Source organism: Rhagoletis pomonella, unplaced genomic scaffold (genome assembly GCF_013731165.1).
Source record: "Rhagoletis pomonella isolate Grant_MI unplaced genomic scaffold, Rhpom_1.0 Rhpom_scaffold_00003, whole genome shotgun sequence".
NCBI classification, from domain to species: Eukaryota; Metazoa; Arthropoda; class Insecta; order Diptera; family Tephritidae; genus Rhagoletis; species Rhagoletis pomonella.
Genome location: NW_023458557.1, coordinates 32,261,678 through 32,283,360, shown reverse-complemented (window position 1 = coordinate 32,283,360; position 21,683 = coordinate 32,261,678). Strand labels below are relative to the sequence as shown.

The following is a 21,683-nucleotide window of genomic DNA, read 5'->3' as shown; positions in this document are numbered from 1 at the left end:
AGTAATCATAATCTACGACGTACGAAGACAAAGGCAAAAACAGTGAATCAAGGGTTATTGATCTATGGGGATTGTAAACACATGCCACTGAGATTTTGGTGGAACTATCATACAGCTTAACAAATAAATACTCAGCCCCTGGACCTTCAAACATTAGAAGTGGTTTCATATTAATCCTTTTTTTTCCAGAAAATTGCCACTCCACCACCTTTTTTATACGTTCTGTAGTTATTAATGTTAAAATGAAAGTCATCCAAGTCGTGTGAAAACCAGGTCTCGGTCACACAAATTACGTCAACAGCAGAAGATTCAAACACAAACCTGACATAGTCCATTTTTTCGCTATTCAAACTCCTAGCATTGAAGTGTACTATGTTAAGTCCCTTGCGCTGCTGGCACAACACATTTACCACTGCGAGGCTTTTTTCCCCAGCACCATGCGATCCACTACTAAATGGCATAATTAAATACATAACTAAAATCAACGCGAATTTTTAGAAATCTGAAATTTGCACATTTGTTGAAATGCAAGTCTGCCGTCAACTCAAATATTCACGCATACAGGGTTGCAGTCTTTCTAGACTGCACTTTTTAACTTGCTTGCTTTTTGACTGTGAATTAATAAACATCTATTTTATACCTCTATACCAGGGGTGGGCAAGGCCAAGGCCGAAAAGAGCCACATGTATATTCTAAATCGACGGTGGGCAAACGCTCTTTGAGCCAAATGCGGCTCTTTTCTTAGCAAAGTATGGCTCTTTTTACTTTCTCTTTGCTTAGAACATTTTGGCTCGTTTTACTTTTTAAAGTACGTATTTCTTTACTGGACATTCTTTTCCATAGTGTTTTTTTTTATGTTATTATTTTTATGTACACATACGCAAATTGAGATCGGAACATTACCCACAATTGGAGAATAAAAATTGGCTTTCTGACTTAATGTTCTTTACCGATATGATGGAACATTTGCAAAATTTGAATTTGTCTCTACAAGGATAGAATAAAAATGTTTTTGATTTGTCGCAATTTATTTAAAGTTTTGAAACTAACCAAAAACTCCAACTCTTCTTCCTCCCTTTTTTTAAAAAGTAGTATTTCGGATATTCATCCTTCATTTATGTTACATAAGTATGCAAACGTACATTTAAATAATTTCAAATCGGAAAACCTTTTTTTCAAAATCTGCTTTTAAATCATGTGCAATATTTTTTTCTAGCCATGGAAAATTATAAAATATTCTTTTTTTGAGATCATGAACAAAAAGACGTAGTTTAGTTTCAGAGCTTCAAAATAATTGCGACAAATCAAAAACATTTTTATTCTCTCCTTGTAGAGACAAATTCTAATTTTGCAAATGTTCCATCATATCGGTAAAGAGCATTAAGTCAGAAAGCCAATTTTCATTCTCCAATTGCGGGTAATGTTCCGACCTCAATTTGCGTATGTGTACATAAGAATAAAATAAAAAAAAAACAACACTATGGCAAAGAATGTCCAGTAAGGAAATATGAATTTTAAGAAGTAAAAAGAGCCAAAATCTTCTAAGCAAAGAGAAAGTAAAAAGAGCCAGTCTTTGCTAAGAAAAGAGCCGCATTTGGCTCAAAGAGCCGCGTTTGTCCACCGTCGCTCTATACTGAAAGCAAAATTTTCCAAAGCGTTTTACTTGGAACTCGAATTACAAAAGGTAATACATCCAACAGGTTATAGGCTCAGGTGCAAAGAAAATTTAACATCGTCCTCGCTAGCGTCCCTCCAACGAAGCTGATGGAGCTAAAGCCAATAATCGAAACAGCACCTCCAAATGGAAAGTACGCATACATTGGGGAAAACTAATTGATAATCTCACAGACAGCCAGCAACGACGCTTACAGCATGTCCTGAAAAATATGGCTCTTGGTGATAGGAGGCCAAGTGATCTTTACAAGGAAATGAAACGCGTCGCCGACAATACGCTCAGTGATAGCATCCTCCACGACCTTTGGTTGAGCAGACTACCGCCCTATGTCCAAGCAGCTACAATCGCTGCAAACGTTGCAATGGCAAAAAAATTAAAAAATTGCAGATTCAATCAGTGAATCTATTGACCTGCATAACAATTCGTCCAACGGAGAAATCGCTAATCGACAAGAAGTAACGGAGCTTACGCGAAATATGCAAAAACTTTTGAAGGTCAAAGCTCGCTCTCGATCTCACTCAAAGTCCCGAAAGTAAATGCCAGAAGTACATCAAACGGTGAAACCTGCTGGTATCATAAGAAGTTTGGTGACAGTGCAACGAAATGCCGCAACCCGTGTAGTTACAAAAACAGTTCGAAATGCAACAAAAGCCCATAGCCTGCTCGGCTGATGCAATCTCAGATAACGACAAACACTCTGAGATTGCAAAAACGTTCCGCTTGCGGATTTATGATACGTGCGCTAAAATCATTTTTTAATAGACACCGGGGCGGACGTGTCCGTTATTCCGCGATCAGCTAATTCAGACTGAGCAAAACCAACGGAACTTAAATGGTTTGCCGCAAACGGCTGCCCAATTTCGGCGTATGGTGAAACTTTAATCAAACTTAACCTCAACCTACGTCGGCGACCTGCGCCAGTGGGTATTCATACTACAGCGTGGCGACGAATAACTGTTACCCAGGTTTTTTTTTGAGAAATAAAACGGTCGTTTATAGATTTTGCGAAAAAAAGTATTTTATTGTTAATTTTCCACAGATTTTACTTTAGTTGTATTAATTAGTTTTTAAATTTTAATCCCTTTTTACATTTGCCAGCAGTGTAAACTTTGAGAGAAAAGTTCATTTGGCAGGCAGGTCTTCGTCAGTTAATTGATTCCATATCTTCTGTAACCATAGGCGAATTTGCTCCATTTTTGTCCAACATAAGGCCTTATACTCATAAATCGAATAGACTCGGAACTGGTGACTAGGACGGCCATTCATTCGACCAACCTTATACTGTTTTTTCTTTTTTGTATTTTTTATACAAAGCCTAAGAAAAAATACACCTGAAAAAGACTTGCGTGCCAAATGAACTTTTCTCTCAAAGTTTAAACTGCTGGCAAATGTAAATAGGGATTAAAATTTAATAATTAATTAATACAACTAAAGTTAAATCTGTGGAAAATTAACAATAAAATACTTTTGTCGCAAAACCCATAAAGTACCCTTTTATTTCTCAAAAAAACCGGGGTAACAGTTATTCGTCGCCACGCTGAAAATGGCTTGTTGTTCACCGTATTGTGACAAGCGGGCAGCCAGTGTATGCAAGACCTCGACGGCTGTCCCCTGAAAAGCTTGCTGCAGCTCGCGTAGAATTCGAGACCCCTTAAAAGTAGGAATCTGTCGACCATCCAGCAGCAACTGGGCCAGCCCCTTGTACCTGGTGCGAAAAGCCGATGGCTCGTGGAGGCTTTGCGGTGACTACCGTGCGTTAAACGCGATAACAGTTCCAGATCGTTATCCGCTTCCATTTTTGCAGGACTTCTCCAGTATTCTTGCCGGAAAGTGTATATTTTCTAAAGTCTATATTTTCTAGACTTTTCAAAGGATGATCAACGAAGTTTTCAGAGGCCTCAATTTTGTGTTCACATATTTCGACGATGTCTGCGTGGCCTCAACGAACATCGATGAACATAAAGAACACCTGAAACAGATATTTCAGCGCTTAAGGGACCACAGCCTTACGATAAACGCCGGAAAATCGAAATTTGGCGTAAACGAGTTGCAGTTTCTAGGCCACTCTATTACACAAGAAGGAATTCGACCATTGCCGCGCGCGTGGAGGCACTGCTTAAATTTCATCGTCCCAAAGTTGCGAAGGATTTATTACGTTTTCTCCCTATGCTGAATTTTTATCGGCGGTTTTTGCCACGGGCACTCGAACATCAAGCGAATCTTTTTGATATGGTCAAAGGCAGTGGCGGATCCAGCGGTGGGGTTTTGGGGGTTAAACTACGTGCCAGTCAGTGGCGGGCCCACGGGGGTGTTTTAATACGTAGACGCCATATTATACATACATATGCTGTCATTCTATGTCACGATGCCAGCCAATGGACTTCAAACCTGCCGCTGATTTTACTGGGTTTACGTTCCGCCTTTAAAGAAGACATAGGCGCAACTCCAGCTAAGCTAGTCTACGGCGAAAATCTTCGCTTACCAGCAGAATTCTTCATCGATGTGTCAACAGCGAAGACTGAAATTGAAGACTTGCGTCAACTCCGTGCAATGATGAGACAACTACGTCCGGTAGACACTGCCTGGCATACTCAAGAAAAGCTGTTTATTCATTCCATCTTAAAATCGTGCTACCATGTTTTCATCAGAGACGATTCTGTTCGGCCTTCATTGTCCCCTCCGTATAAAGGACCATTCAGAGTGTTTCAACGCAAACTTAAATATTTCGTAGTCATAGTCAACGACAAAGAAGTTAAAGTTCCTGTCAATCGCCTTAAGCCTGCTTTTACCGCTGCCGTGAGCCGAATCTAGGAAGGGAGTAATGGGTAGCACTTCCACTAGAAATTATTTCTTTGCTTAAAGTAATTACATTAGTACGCATAAATGCACCTCTGTTCACTCATTTCAATTTCATATTCTCTATTCCATTCTATTCTATTCTTCTTATGTAGTTGTAATATTTTCTTGAATTTGCTTTGTATTTACTGGAGAAATAATAAACAGAGTGATAATAGAACTCGTGGTTATCACATCCTAACTGCATATATAATATTATTTTAAACAAAAAAAAAATGGGTTAACTTTGCTTTAAAAAAAATTACACAGCAATCTGTGAGAAGTGAATCATAAAATAGTGCGGATTAATATCTTCGAGTATATGTATGTTTGACCAAAATGCTGATTTAATGAAAATGTTGTTAATATCTTTCACTCCCCACATCACTTCGACACAATGTAAAAAAAAGCGGAAAAAAGTTGCGGTAGATCTTGAAGATATTTTGCTATAAATATTTTTTAAACCACTCTTTATTGTTTTTCAAAGTCAAATTTAAAAATTAATATTTTTGTATTGTCACCCATAGTTACGGTGACCATCCGTCCTGTATTATATGGGACAGTCCTCTTTTTTTTGACCCATTGTCCTGGTAATTAATTTATTTATACAGGACGCTAAATGTTCTGTATTTCTTTTAATGTGTATTGCGAGCGCTATGACTGAGTAGACGTGTAAACATTGTGCTGCCGGTTTTGTCAACTTTTCTTTAATTAATACTTGATTTTAATACTTGTCAAGCTAAGGCCTGTGTGTTAAACTGCCGCTGATTTTCTGTATTTAAACAAACGTTGTTTTTCGCGCTGAAATTGAAATAATTCGAAATTGAAATAATTCTATTTGCATTATGTCGGTCGAAAAGAAAGTAACAAGAAGTGCAAAGTTGTCCCCGCCGAAGAGTAACACCGACCTTCATGGTAAATGCCGAGATGGTGAGAGTTTGCAAACTGCACATTGGCTACAACAGCTGGAGGCGAAACTGAAGAAACAAAAGCAGGGCATGATAGAACCAGCGTTGCCGTTTTGGTCCAATCGACCAAAATTGGTAGCTTCATTCTCCTTTGGTAGTTTGGTTGGTTTGATGAAGCTTTTGGTAGGCAAAAATGTTTTGAAAAGTCAATCAAAATGAGTATTAAAATTTGTTCACTTTGCGTTTAAACGTTGAAAACATTGCTTTCACTTGCTCACACGTATAAGTTTTCTTTGTTTTTTCCAAATTTTACGAAGCACACAATTTTCTGCAAACAAAAACGGGCTTCCCTAAGCTATGATCGATCAGTTTTGAAATTGAACATAAATTTGCCTATCGTCTTGAAAGAATAATTGGTGATAGGCAATTTGCAAAGTGTGAGTGTATGCAAATTGAAACAAAATTTGGAATTTTTTTATTGAAATTCATAAAATCTCAGATTTTGTTTTTTCAAACATAAATTTTTTGATTTGAATTGAATTAATCTCAAAGGTATTTTTACATACATTTATTACAAAAGTTTTTTACACAATACGTTTATTATTTTATTTAAAGCCCGAATTTGTTTTGTTTAGCATTAAATATTGGTATGAATGGTTAACCAACACCGTAAACAATGTTATACTCTAAATGTGTTTAGCTAAAAACCCCGTAAATTCAAGAAATTTCGTTTTAATGGTGAAAAAAAATTTGGTAGTTTGGAAATTGATTTGGTAGACATTTTGGTACCTAAAACTAAACTCAAGTGGCAACACTGGATAGAACAGCTGGAGTGGGAGTATAAAGAGCACTGAAGAGAGACTGATGCAGAGATTTAATGAGATTTCAGCGGAGATGCAGAGCATTAAGACTACGGTAAAGTTCTTGGATATGAGGCTGACTCAAGAATGATAGAATACAAGATTGCGCCGATCAGAGAGGATTTTGGAGAATAACTTTTGAGTGACGTCATACTGGTGCAATTGCGAGAGAGAAATGCCAAAACGTGAGCAAGAATGGAAGAAGAAGAAAAAATGTTGCAAGGGAAACGTAAACAAGTTGCACAAGTGTGACGTCATGCAAACAACGATTCTGTCAAATTCATTAAGAGAGGAATAGCGGTCCGAGATCGGCGCAACCTTTGTATTCTCTCAATCGTGAGGCTGACTGCTGTTGAATCGACGTGTGAGGCGATTGCTTCTCTCAAAGCCGAAGTGCTAGCGCTGAAAAGAGAGTCGGCTCGGTATGAAAACGAGGCCGTTGCTACTGACTTTATCATCAACGGCATACCTAACGCTGTGAATAAGAGTTGTGTGGAGATTTTCTCTAACATCTGCAGCGCAGTACAACCAGTGTTGCCAGAACTTTTTGGGCCGACCGGCTAGATTGGCAAAAAAAAAACGGCTAAAAACGGCTAAAATGTTTTAGTGAAATTTCACACAGACTCTGGCAAAAAACGGCTAAAATGTTTTAGTGAAAATTCACATGCTTTATTTAAATAAATCGCAAGAAACGAAAGACTAGTTAACACCATTAATTTATATCGAGTGTATATTCCTCATCATCAAATGAATCACTATTGTATATATCACCTGAATTCATTAATTTTAAGAGATCGTCATCTACAGTAAAATTATGGCAGCATTTTTCTTCACGTTTTAAACCGTATCTTATATATAAAATAGCGGTTAACGTTTTAACGCACATTGGATTTCTTTGCTTAGTTTTTATTATATTCTTTGAACTAAATATTCGCTCTACTTCTGCATTACTTATAGGCAAAACAAGGAAACTAAAAACTAGGTTGGAAAGGTCAGCAAAAGGGTTTTCTCCTAGGGCATTTCGAAATTGATAAACTTCGGCCCAAAATTTTACAGTTGAGTCTAAATGACTCCAGGTATGTAACGTTAATCGTTGCCATTGCATCTCTATGGATGTTATTTCGTCGGCATTATATTTGTGTTTTTGTTGCTGTAGTTGAACAAATACTTTTGGTTTAATTACTCTTAATGCATTTCCAACCGAAAAAAGTCAATTTTTTTTAGTGTGGCAATATTTGTAGGGAGGCGTTGGCGTAATTCCTTTATTAAAGTGATAATAAAATTGCGACCATTTTCTCGAATTATTTTCTCGGCTTCGTGGTCAAAAGCGTTTGGGCTTACTTTTGTTTTTAAATACTCTTCAAAACTGTGATAAAACTGAGGAAATGGAGCAAGGTATGGTTCCAACGGGGAGCATATAGGATCAAATGTGTCCGCGCTAATAACCACTAGGGAGCATAGATGCGAAAGTAAAACATTGAGTTCATTAAAAATCTTCATTGGGTCTGCATTATTGCTTTCGAACAACTTGTTTACTTTTTGCACCTGAAAATTAGGCAAATAGTAAAATCGGCTAAAAACGGCTAACTTTTTTTTACAAACCGGCTAACAAATCGGCTGCCGGCTAGATCGAATTTTCTCCGGCTAGTTGCTATCAAAACCGGCTAAATCTAGCCGGAAAACGGCTAAAATGGCAACGCTGAGTACAACATGAGATGCCAGCAGTAAGAGAAATATTTCGAGCGCCTGCTACGAAACAAAACAGCGACGACGCATCTTCACCTATTGGGCCTCCGCACTCTGGACTGCTCAGTCCGCCTAAAACCGGTTTTGTGTGGATAAGAGGGGAAAGAGAGTTCGAGTTTACCTCGTTCATTTCAGTCCGCGAAAATCGCGGATTGACGGTGGACTGACACGCACACATATACTACGTTTATACGCACAGAATAATCGACTCAATCGAAAGCGCATTGACACCGTACACATTTCGCTCCAGTGTTTATATGTATGGCTTTATATCGGCATCAAAGTAACCGTCTCCAAAAGCAAACAAAATCAGCTGTTTTCATTTGACATTTTATAAGTTAACATAATGGAAAGTGATAAAAATCTAGTTTTATTCGCCATTATAAAATCGTGGCAAAGGAAAAGAACGATTATTATTAATCAGCTTTTAAATACTGATGCGATTATTTGGAATTTGAGCGGAACAGCTGATCTCCAATTCGCTTTGAGTGAGAGCGGTGTTTATAAACTCTTTCTAACTGTCTGGAGAAATAAACTACCGATTTGAAATGGAGTGCGAGTCAAAACACTTCGCTCTTTCAAAGCGAATTGAAGTTCAGTTTATACATATGTTTTGAATCGCGGCGAAATGAATTAAAGCGACTTATGCATGCGTATAAACGTAGTATAGACAACATGTTTTCTATTTCGTTTTGTGTGCATGTGCCACATGCACTAACACAATCATGCGTAGTTCATGTATACAAAACTGAAACCTCGGCCGACTGCCCAGTCCAGTGTGCGTTCGAGTGGTGGACTGCTCAGTTCGACTGAGCAGGCTAATGTGCTCAGGCCCATTGTTGTTAAGCTGCAGTCCTCTTATGCGCGCACTAGACTCTTCAAATCAGTAGCTGATTACTGCAAAGAAAAAAAAGAGCTCTTGCATTAAATGGCATTGCTGTGGAAGGTACATCAAGCATCCACATTAGTGTGACCGCAAGTTATATGGACAATTTTTTTTTCATATTTTCATTCGGGAAACCCCTTAGATTGATTCCAAATAACAAAAAAAAATGTATACAAATTTTTAGGTCGTTTGCATAGTTATTGGGCGTGCCTTGAGCCCACAAAGTTTGCTAAAAATTCTATTTTTCTCACTATGGCTCGCTTTATTTGTTCATAACTTCAGTAATTTTTATTTTAGAGAAAAATCTTATTCACAAATATTCTGGGGCTATATCTGATGAACAATGTTGCTCTGTATTAGTTTTCTTTAACATTAAAATTTAATCCAGAAAAAAAAACAAATTAAAAAATAACAGCGAAATTTTCACATATATTCGCATTTTTTGCCTGGTGATTATTTGTTTTATTAAATGGTGTAATTATAAAAAGTTTTGTGATAAAATCTCCTTCGTGCTTATAGGATATTGTTTTTGATAGTTTTTGACTACTTGCAATATATATTGTTTTTGTTCCTCGTCTTTTGTGAGAATTGGGTTGTAGTCTTGCATTAATTTCACCGCTCGTTCAGCTGTATCGTTCACCACGTTAATGCCATTAACAATTTGAAGAGCAGTTTTAAAATTATTATCCGCAGGCCATGAAGTTGGATCATTTTCCAAAAATGCTGTATTGATATTAAAGCGAAGAAAAAAATTGTTTGTCTCAGAAGAAATGAACTGAGCCATCCCGCCTTCGATAACCCGCATAACATTTAAATTTTGAATTGAGGCGCGTTTTACGTCTTCATCTAAAGCCTCACGACTCAATGCCTTAACCATCTCTTTTTTTGACACAATAGATACACTTTTATCAAAAAATGCTAAAGCCACACATTCAGGACTCAAGTACCATAAGTGCCTTTTAAATTTGTGTAATGCAGCTTGAGATATATCAGCATCAATTTTTTGAAAAGAATCCAGTCTTTTCAAAAGCTGGAAATCTTTGTATGGTGCTTGAGCAGCAGAAGAGGCAGAGAACCACATCTCAACATATATTGAAACAATAAAAATACATATATTACGTAAAGCTTTCCTATCTTTTACTGCCAAATCAAATTCACGTCGAAATAAAAATATTTTTTAGCAGTATATAGCTTTTGCCATCCATCTCGCGTGGTGGACAGCCCCAGGGGCGCGAAAAGCTGCATTGCGAATAGGTGGAGTCTCGCCAAGAAAGATAAGTGTTAGCTCAAGAAACTCCCTGTAATCATCTCTTGGCTGTTTAGTTTTGATCGCATCGTTCACAAATTCAACTATTTTATCTTTATCTGCTGTTAATATTTTTTGACATCATTATCTTCCATTCCAGACTGATAATTATTTTGGTTTATATTTCCCCATGTATTTTTAAATTGCTCAAATATTTTTACATTTGGGCTTTCGGTTTTGCTCATCTTAACTTCAAAGGCACTTTTCAATACGACTTCCAAAATGTGGTGACGGCAAGGTAGCCAAAGAAGCTGCTTTTGAAGACTGTGTTCAATAGTCGTACAGGTTCCATTAAAGCGGCCTGTATTTACGGCTGTTGTATCGAACACCAAGGCTTTTATATGATCTTGAAGTCCCCATTCAAATATAGATTTACAAACAGCAGATGCCTGCTCTCTGCCAGTTCCACTTTTAAGTGCGGGCACTTCAAGTAGTTGCTCCGTACGCCCGCATGAAATTATGACTGGAAGTCTGTCAACTTTTTCATTTCCAGTAAGAGCTGGTAACAGCTTTCCGTCCCAGTGCAAACAAATTGCACCAAGTTCGTTCTTGTTGAAACGTTCTTTTATATTTTTGAACTGTTCTGCTCGTATTTTTTCCCTTGCATTATGTATAGACGTTTTATTTATAATATAGTCTTGTACTTCAAGACCGACTGCTTCCACCACAGATATAATTAAATGCACGGCTTTTCGATCACTGCCTTGGAAACATCTAAAGCGGCTGCAAGTTTTCGAGTCATTATATTTTTAAATCCTCTCATTTTTTTGGCTGGTGTTGGCGTTACAGCTTCTGCTTCCAAGACCTGCTAAAAAGAAATTAAATGTTCTGGTTATATATTTGTTAGGTTACCCTGTGTGTTTCAATTATTTCGCATCTACGTTTTATATAGTTTCTTTTTCACGTTTTACTTATAATTTATAACCTTGAACTTACCTCATAGCTAGCAGCGATTTCGCTAATATCGCTCTCCGAACTGCAGGAAGAAAGTTCAGCTGTTTCATCTGAATAAAGACAGTACAAATAAATATATGTAATACTATATTAAAAATAATATATATAATTTCTTCTTACTAGAAGCAGCTAATGCACGATCGCTCTGTTCTTTCCGTTTTAAATGATTTTGTTGACGTTCTTCCATTCTTTCTTCACTTGCTGCTGTTTTGTAATCGATGCCATACATAAACCCCGGTCTGCCTTTTTTTCTTTGATTCTCCAAAAATAATTTGTCCTCTGAATTTTTAATAAGGTCCAGTGCATTTGCACTTGCTATATCAAATAAGTCATCTAACTTCGACGTCCACGCCTCTTCTCTTTCTCTTTGCGTTTCCGATTTAATTTTAGAATTTTTATTCACTTTCCTCCATGCATTATATAAATCTTCAAGCATTATTATGCAGTGTTGCTTTTTTCTAGTGGGGATTCGAGCTTTATCCCAAAAAATATTCACTTCTTCAACCACTAATTTAGCACTCTCACGTAAATTTAATTTTACTGCGCGTAAATTAAAAAATAGTACCTTCATAACTTCTTTGTTAGAAGGTAGTTTACACCCACCTAAGGAAGGACGCTGTGGTGTGGTCGGCCGCTGTGGTGTAGTGGTAAGCAGTGCGCGCTTTCACACATCAGCACCTGGGTTCAAGCCCTGGTCAAAGCAACATCCCAAAAAATATAGAAAAAGGTTTTTTCTTAACAGCGGTCGTCCCTCGGCAGGCAATGGCAAACCTCCGAGTGTATTTTCTGCCATGAAAAACAGCTTCTCATAAAAATACAATCGCCGTTCGGAGTCGGCGTAAAACTGTAGGTCCCTCCGCTTTGTGTGACAACATCAAGGCGCACGCCACAAGTCGGAGGAGAAGCTCGGCCAAACACTAACATATGTGTAAGCGCCAATCTATTATTATATTATTATTAAGGAAGGACAAAAATAGCCTAACAAATAAATTTTTTCACGCAAAATTCTTGATGACATGTGTAATTACTTTCAATGCACGACAATAAATGAAATGTAGTCGTCATTAAGTAACAACAAAAATTATATTCTGCTCTGCTACTCAGTAAGAACTAACGGTAAACTGTTGCAAATAATTGGTAAGAAATCCACAACAATTTGAGTATTCAGCTCAGTGAGAGACCGATTTGTCTGTTTTGTTCAACACACAACCAGAGAGCGAGAACACCAGCAAGAAGAAAATAAGTGTTTTGGTCTGACACTGAGCGACTGTGTTGTGTTTTTTTCGTTCTTGTGAGTGACAAGATACCATAGAACAATTTGGTTGAGCGTATTTTGCGAGCTCTGGTATTTACTCGAATTAACAAGCCGGCGAATTATTATTCTATTTTGTTTTTGACTTTTTTTAATAATGATGATTGAGAAATAACAAAAAAAACATAACGCAGATGAACAAAAGCAATAAATACTAAGAAAATAAGTTCGTATGCAAAGAGTGCGAAGATATGTGAAAATTTCGCTGTTATTTTTTAATTTGTTTTTTTCTGGATTAAATTTTAATGTTAAAGAAAATTAATACAGAGCAACATTGTTCATCAGATATAGCCCTAGAACATTTGTGAATAAGGTTTTTCTCTAAAATAAAAATTACTGAAGTTATGAACAAATAAAGCGAGCCATAGTGAGAAAAATAGAATTTTTAGTAAACTTTGTGGGCTCAAGGCACGCCCAATAATTATGCAAACGACCTAAAATTGTTTATAAATTTTTTTTTTTGTAATTTGGAATCAATCTAAGGGGTTTCCCGAATGAAAATACGAAAAAAAATAACGGTCACACTAATCCACATTCATGAAAGCCTTTCGAGAGCGAACCGTGAAATTATGCACTATGCCGCCCAACTCAGACGTCAAAAACATCTCTCAGCTGCTTTTTCAATACGCGGTCAGGTTCTTGTACGATAAAGGGATGGCGATGCGACGATTCGAGTGCACGACAAGAAAGGTATTGATGAAATTGTCGGCATAACTTAAAGCAGTCAGTTGCATGTGTTTGTCAAATCAATTATGCCCTGCAATAAATTGTTTGTATGTATTGTTAGTCTTAAGTTTTACCAAGTTTCTCTTTTCTCCCTTCTTGTTCTCTTCACTTTCAATTCTTTCACTTCTATTTGCTTTTCCTGTCCTGATGATTTGTAGTTATATGCACACATGTGTATATATTAGTTCTTTTGTGTTTACATAGTTGTTTCTTATTCAGTTCAGTGCAAAGTAATTAATTTAACATGGCTGTTAATCAAGCATCTGGCGCTGATGGAAATTATAAGCCTATGTTAGATATTTTGTGTAAACAGTCGACTGGTCTTAACATAGTTAATTTTAATGCACGAAGCCTGAGTTCTGATAAAATGGACTATGTTAGATACATATTTGAGCAGTCTTTAATAGACATTATCTGTGTTTCCGAGACATGGTTTAGTGATCTTATTTCTGACCTTCATTGCTGCATCAACAATTATACTGTATATTCTTAAATTTGACCAACTATTTTTTATATCTGACCATGATTTAATTTTCTGTACTGTTGATGTAGTGTTTGAACGTTCTGCAATTTGTGTTGCTTTCTCGTATCGTGATTTTCGTTCGTTAGATAATAGTGCATTGTTCTCTGATTGTTCTTCTATTCGGTGGAATGAATCTTGGTATTATGAAACGGTAGACAAGAAGCTCGAATGCCTTAATAATAATTTAACTATCCTTTTTGATCGTCATGTCCCCGTCCGTACTGCAAACGTTATTAATAAATCCTGCCATTGGTTGAATAAAAAAGTAAAGTAAGTAAGTTTCGCTACAAAGAAACGCAACAAGTTGCATGCCAAATGGAGAAGGTCGAATACAGATACCGCGTGGCATGCGTAGAAGACCGCGCGAAATGAAGCCACCGTTATCATTAAACAAGCTAAAAGGTGGTATTGTAAACAAAAACTGAATCCTTCTCTCCCATCTAAAGAATTTGAGAGCTACTTGAAGCATTTAAACATACATGGGAAAAATAAAGTGCAGTGGAAAATTCACCCTGATTTGTTAAATGACTTTTTTATTGGTTCGGAAAACTGCAGTAACTCTACTATCTCTGATGATACCCCTATAGATGCTTGTATAACTTTAGATTCTTTTGCGTTTCTCTGCGTGAGTGAATGTGATGTACTAAAGGCAATTATGGCTATTAAGTAAAATGCTGTTGGTGATGATGGAATATATTTAAGTTTTGTTAAAATCGTGCTCCCATTTATTGTTAGTACTCTTACCCATATAATAAACCATTGCTTCTCTAGTGGCCGTTTTCCAGATGCTTGGAAAAAAGTAATTATTTTGCCTTTTCGTAAAAAACCACTTGCGTCGAACCCTTGTGATTACAGGCCTATAAGTATCTTACCAGCATTTTCGAAAGCCTGTGAGTTTTTGATGGCTGACCAAATCTCCATGTACATTCAAAAAAATAATTTGCTTTCTCCTTTGCAGTCTGGGTTTAGACCCAAGCATAGCTGCGCAACTGCTATGGTTAAAATTTTGGATGACATTAGAATGCCGTACGATAATAAAGAGATCTAACTATTCTATGCCTCTTAGACTTTTTTAAGCCATTTGACTCAGTCAACCACTCTTTGTTATGTCGGAAACTCAGGCACTACTTTGCATTCTCTAATAGTTCGATAAAACTTTTGTCTATCTAGAAGGTTTCTTCACAGTACAAAGCTATCAAAGCAGGTGTCCCTCAGGGATCAATCTTTTGGTCCTCTATTGTTTAGTATGTTTGTAAATGATGTATTTTCGGTGTGCAAATATGTAAATGTCCATGCGTATGCTGAGGTCTCGTCGAGGATATATGTTATAAGGTCCGGTATCTTGTGTTGGGCGCAGAGGAATATTTTATGTTTAAATGCTGCTAAGTCGTATGTCATGCCTATACGTAAAAGTGTAATAGACCCTACCAACATCCCACCTCTGTGGATTGGTACAGCCGCCCTCATGACCACTGAGAAAATTAGGAACTTAGGCTTTATTGTAAATAAGTTAAGCTGTTGTGATCATGTTAATAAAGTAGTAAGTAATGTGTATGTAACTTTACGTAGGCTAGGAATGTCTGCTTCGTTTACGCCTCAGGAAACACGACGCAAACTTGCTATGCAGTTAATTTTGCCCCATTTCACATATTCCGAAATAGTTTATAGCAAACTTGATTCAAAGTCGGTCAGCAAGTTGAATGTATGGCGCGATAAAATTCTTGGTTGCAGTATTATAAATTTTTTGGCTGCAAGAAACTGCATTTTTTTGTATAAATTGTTAGAGTGGAAAGTCCCGCAATATTTGTATGAAAAGCTTCAACTAACCAAATCACAGAGACATAACAGCTTGGTTGTCCCTAAATATAATTCGCTTACTTCCAGTCGACTGTTTTTCATTAGCGCTGTAAGAAGCTCGATTCCAGAAAGTGTTAAAGCTAGACTGAATAGAAGCAACTTCAAAAAGTTAATATTTCAATACTTAAAGAATGTACACGAAAAAAACTGGTCACAGTTAAAACGTTCTAAAACATAAATATATTAATGGAATTCATTAGCCCTTGCACAGAAGTTTCAGTGATTTCCTTGGAAACCAGCTGCCATTTATTTTTGAATTGTTGTGCGTTTTTTACAGCTTTGTGGGTCTTAAGAAGTTTGGATTTCATAACGGCCCAGTAGGTTTCGATCGGCCGATGCTCTGGACAATTAGGTGGATTCACCTCTTTTGCTACAAAATAGACTTTGTTTCTATGTTACCATTCTAAAGCCATTTTTCCGTAATGAAATATCGCGAGATCAGGCCAAAAAAGCACTGGATCTTTATGAAGCCGTATAAGAGGTAAAAGTCGCTTTTGCAGACACTCCTTAACATAAATTTCTTGGTTAATTGTACCAGTGCTTACAAAAGGATCACTTTTGAAGCCGCATTGGCAAATTGCCTGCCAAATGAGAAACTTTTTGGGAAATTTGTCAAACTTTTCGTTTTTATATTTATCTGCAACATTGCCTCTTTTATTTGCAGTGTGAAATTCGCGGCCCCGGATTTGTTTAAATCGGCTTTTACGTACGATTCGTCATCCATAACAATACAGCCAAATTTTTGTATGAGACTGTCGTACAATTTCCGAGCACGTTGTTTCGCCAACAAATTTTGCTTACCGTTGCGATTAGGTGCTGCATTCACTTTGTAAGAACGTAGTCCTGCTGTTTTGCATACTTTTTGTATATACGAAGACGACATGTTTAATTTTTTGCCGACATCTCTTACCGAAAGTCCAGGATTTTTCTTAAAAGCAGATAACACTTCCTTTGCCTTAATTTCGCAAGCAAATCCTATTTTTCTGCCACTACCAGGGTTCCTTTTTAAAGATAAACATTCATTGTATTTTTTAAGCACATAAGTAACGGTAGACTTTGGAAATTTTAGCTTTTTTGCGATGTCGTTATGGAACATGCTGGGATTTTCCAGCTTTTTGCGCAATATTAACTCGCGATCGATTTCTTTCTTGGTCCTCGTTTCTACACTGATTTTTGTTACTAAAAAGAAATGATGCAGTAAGGTGGAAAATGCTTCCAGCTTTTTAAGTGTCTACCGATTTTTATTTTAATGTTATGATTAACCGAGCTATGCTTGGTTATGTGCGACCAGTTTTTTTCGTGTACATTCTTTAAGTGGCCTTGATATGTCCTCTGACTACAAATAATCTTGGTGTGTACCTTTTTCCTTTTTCTTTCTTCTTCTACTTATTCTCTTACATTATCCATCTCCTTTTTCCTCTTTAATCATTTACATTTGCTGTATTAGTATTAAGTTTACATTAAGAACTCATATATTTTAGTTTGTATCTATTCTTGGCAAATTATGTTAGTATAGATTATAATTCTTTGTTGATGTACATATAAAAGACAGAATTGTCTTAGTTGTACAAAACATTTTAAATAAACAAATAAATAAAAATAAATAAATGTCCTGTGTTTGTCCCGTATTCGGTGTTCGTTCATTCGACGCCTCAACAGCTCATTAAAATGGCATGCCTGTGAACCAGTTTAAAATGATGTTGGTATATGATCGCAGTTTTCTCCATAACCAGTTTTTAATTTCCAATCTGGATGCCTATGATTCGAAGTGAAGAACATTAACAGTGCCAAAATATAAATTAGGACTCTACATCTTCCTTTTATTAGCTCGGGATGTAACTATGTAATATTGATGCGCCTAAAAGATGCAGCGATTTCTATTCTCAAGTTACATACCTGACGACAGTACGAATGGCAATTATAATAGGGAGGTTTTAGTTAATTAGTAAAATAAAGTGCAAGTGCAACGTGCTGCTCATTTGCTCTCCATTACAAAATTTTCGAACATACATACTTTGTATGAAAAAAAATGCGTAGTACCGTCATATATATATATTATAAAATATTATAAAATAATTAAAAACTTAAATTTTATCGGTAATTTTCATTAAATTAACGATAGCCACATAAAACTTTGCAATGCAAAAAAACTAAGTAAATTTTCGAAGATCTTGAAGTTTGAATGAAAATTGTATCATTTTAAATTCTTTTACGGGTCAGTTTACAAACTTGCTTTTTATCTGCTATTGATAATCAGGGCCGAAGAAAATAAGCAAGAAAAAAATCCATTTTAAGCGCTTAGATAAGCACTAAAACATTGGTAAATAAGCTTGCAAATATGCTCGCAAAACAACAAAAATTTAGTGCAGTCTAATGTTTTGTTTTTTATTCAGTTTATTCAAGGATTGAAAAATTACAATGGGCATACAAGTCTTGCTTGATATTCTCAAATAATAGAGATATGCGCTGGTCGTTCTAATTTTTTTTTATATTCGTTATTCTCCATGTGAGATAAATAAATGCCTACGTGGAGAGATGAACCATTGGTTTTAAATTTTTGTACCCAAGCAGAAATGTAATTGAAGTTACGGGTTATTAAAACCAAATGTGTTTTTATGTTATTACGGAGGTGGTCCCAGATGTACCCAGCCTAACCTAGAGTTGTCTGAAAAATATCACTGTATTAAAAAGGACACAATCTATAAAGCATATGTTTCAAGTTTGAAGATGCCACGTTGTTTAGTATTTGCTTGGCAGCCGTCAATAATGAACGTTTTCAGTGAATTTGTGAAAATGGAGAAAATTCGTCATCGTTATGTGATACAATACTTTTATTTGAAAGGCCTCAGCCCATCCAATATAAAAGCTGAAATAGATTCTACTTTGGGCGAGTCTGCTCCTTCGTATCCAACAGTAAAATATTTGGTAGGAGAGTTTAAACGAGGCCGTACGAGCTGCCAAGACGAGCATCGCAGTGGTCGACCAAATGAGGTGACGACTACAGAAATGGTGAAGAAAATCCGCAAAGCGGTAATAGATGATCGTCGACTGAAAGTGCGCGAGGTAGCAGATATAGTAGGCATTTGGAAAAGTTCGGTACATCATACGGCATGAGAAAGCTGTGTGCAAGATGGGTGACGCGTTTGCTCACACTCGACCACACACTCGACAGTGTCGTGAAGAGGTTTCAATTGAGTGTTTAGCGAATTAATGAATTAATGTTTGAATTGCTACCTCATGTACCCTATTCGCCAGATTTAACCCCCTCGGACTATTTTCTGTTCCCCAACTTAAAAAAATGGCTCCGTGGTCAAAGATTTTTTAACGATGAAGAAATGATGTCGGCAGTTAATGGCTGTTTTGAGGAGCCAGACAGTTCTTATTATAAAAAGGGTATCGAACTTATTGAACATCGCTGGGAAAAGTGTATAGAGCTGAAAGGAGATTATGTTGAAAAATAAATATATTTTTTCCCAAAATGTTTGTTTCTTTGTTAGGTCGGGTAGTTCTGGGACCACCCCCGTATTCGTTAACATTTCTTTAGTTCGACGAATGAAAAAAGCCCAAGAAATCGTAAAGAAAAATGTATTGAGCCAAATTTTCTTAAGCAGTACGAAGTTCTTAAGAAATTTGCTACGCTTTCTATTATGGTTTTCTAAAGTTTATTTGTGAAGAGTACAAGGCACCTTTGTTTTCAACAGAAATATATGCTTGCTAAATTATTTCGTAAGGAAAAAGTGAGACAGCAGACTGTAAAATATTATATGTCAAAATTCCTTGGACACTTGTATTCAGACATACGAAATAATCGCACTTGGTCCGTACTTGGCTTTATACATTGAAATAAGGAAATTAAGCTTCATCGTTCAAATTTATCTTAGAAACCCGAAATAAGCAATTCCAAGCAAAAGTTTAAACTTTTCGGCACTTTTGATAATTACACAAGTCTCTTCCAATACAAAAAAAAAAAGCGATAAAACAATATTTTTTGTTTTATTTTTTAAATTTGGGTAACTTTTTAAGGTTAAATTGGAGCATATTTAAATTTATTGTTATGGCTATCGATAGACAATTCTCTACTTAACGACCCAAAAAAAAACGCGAAGAAAATTTTAAACCCGTTCAAAAGTTAAAGATTATTGATCACTCACACCCCTAAAAAAGTAGACTGTGCAACGATCGGAAAGTTACCAAATGTAATTAAAAGTTAGCAAGTTACCAAATGAAAAAAGTTAACATTTTTCGTAACATATGTAAGCGGCAACCATGCTTTTGTCGTCTTAATTAGTGTTCACGTGACGCTGACTGTCAATGGTTGCTCAGTTGCCAACAGAAATGCATCGATAAAAAAAAATAAAAAAAAAAATTTTACTTACAAAATAAATCGAGCTTTTATTCACGAAATTTAGCGGTCAAAAAGGTTAATATTAAAATTTGAGTAAGTATGTATGGTTGGGTCAAATCGTGAAATTAATTTTTAACTAACTTCCCGATGAGAGCAATATAAAAGATGATTTAATCCGCTAGGTGGTGCAGGAGTCGAGATACTTGATCTGATTTGGCTCATGTTTGGAATGTATGTACTATGTATATTACCTACATGATTTAATTTATATTTATAATACAGGGTGTCCTAGGTCACCCCTCCACCCCTTCGAAAATGGAGGAAACTGTTCTTGATTGGAAAACGCAAAAATATGAACTACCAAGTCGGGGATGGTCTATCTTTTGGTCGTATCACCGACTTCCGGTTTCGACCGGAACTGAGTTAAAAAGACGGGAAGTAAATTTTTTTTAAATGGGAACTACATGCTCGTAATAAATATATGTATGAGGTGCGTTTCTCAACCTGTAAATGATCTTCGAACTTCAAACCGTCCTGGACTTCTAACGAAGGAATTTAAAGAATGATCTATCTTTTGATTGTATAACCAACTTCGGGTTTCGAGTGGTCTAGGACACCCTGTATATATTACTTAAATGAAAAGAAATAAGTCCATACAAAATTTTACCGATACTTGGCGCAGGAGTCGAGATATTTGGAAACCCCATATTTATTGTCTGATTTGGTTCATATTTAGAAAGATTGTTTAAAAAATATTTTTTTTTTACTATTAACTTATATGAAACTTTGTTAATTGTTTACATTTTTTGTCTATGCAATATTTTCAGAGGAAAAGCAGGACTTATGACTCCGATCGTTTACTATCATTTCTTGGTTATGCGTTATAGCTCCAGGCGTAATCCATACACCCGAAACGCTTTTGCGGAGCTGCGTATAAAAGCCGAGGCTTTGGCGGCATCATCACCTGCTGTTGTTGGTAAGATCATACACAGTGGCATTGCTTTCGTTAACCGCTTAGCGCCGCAACAACAACCGGAACAGCCAACAGCAGCACAATAAACCCTCTACTGTTGTTTTTTGTTTCCAATTCTATAGTTTTCCACGTAAATATATCAAATGCACTTTGTAACAATTTTTTAATAGATTAGAATCAGATACCTACTCATCAAAACATAAAAAGGACGTAAAATTGTTATAGCACCTTAAGATGTAAAAGCGCGTGAACTTCATGACAACATGATTGCCTTTTGAGGGTTGTATGAAAACATAATAACATAAAAGTAGATTTATAAAGAAGACGGTTTGTTGAAAATTGGAATGCAATTGAGTGTGAAATGTTCTTTTAAACGACGATATATACAACATTTTATATTAAGGTATTATGCAACTGCTATTTGGTGTTCAAGGAATTTTCCTTGAAACAAATATTTATTTTTAATTTTGTAATCAGTGGTGTTAATGTGCAAATATGTCTCAGTTATGAAATAACATTAATTTGAATAAACTATTTTTATTTTAATATCGTGGGAACAAAACTGTTTTTATTTTTAATTTGAATGTTTTGACCCCTGAAATGCACAGACCACTTTTTTGTGTGCCGGAGTAATCGTCCGCATTTTGCAGTTATGAACGTATGTATGTAAAGGATTCAGGTAAGTCACTGCATACTGGACGGGCATTACTCAAAATTCATGCTGTGAACTATCCTTAAGAATTTTCGAATATTTACGAAAAATACAACTTTGTGCGG

The 21,683-nt window shown here is 36.2% G+C and overlaps 1 protein-coding gene across 1 annotated transcript in view; it reads left to right on the top strand.

Annotated features, from left to right (window-relative positions):
* LOC118735148 (Krueppel homolog 2) overlaps positions 1–21,277 on the top strand; it is a 199,634-nt gene extending 178,357 nt beyond the window's left edge. Inside the window, exon 5 of the mRNA XM_036464779.1 lies at positions 20,761–21,277. Within this exon, the coding sequence (XP_036320672.1) occupies positions 20,761–20,992 (232 nt within the window). The 3' untranslated portion in view covers positions 20,993–21,277. The remainder of the gene's footprint in view (positions 1–20,760) is intronic.
* Positions 21,278–21,683: the final 406 nt, after the last annotated feature.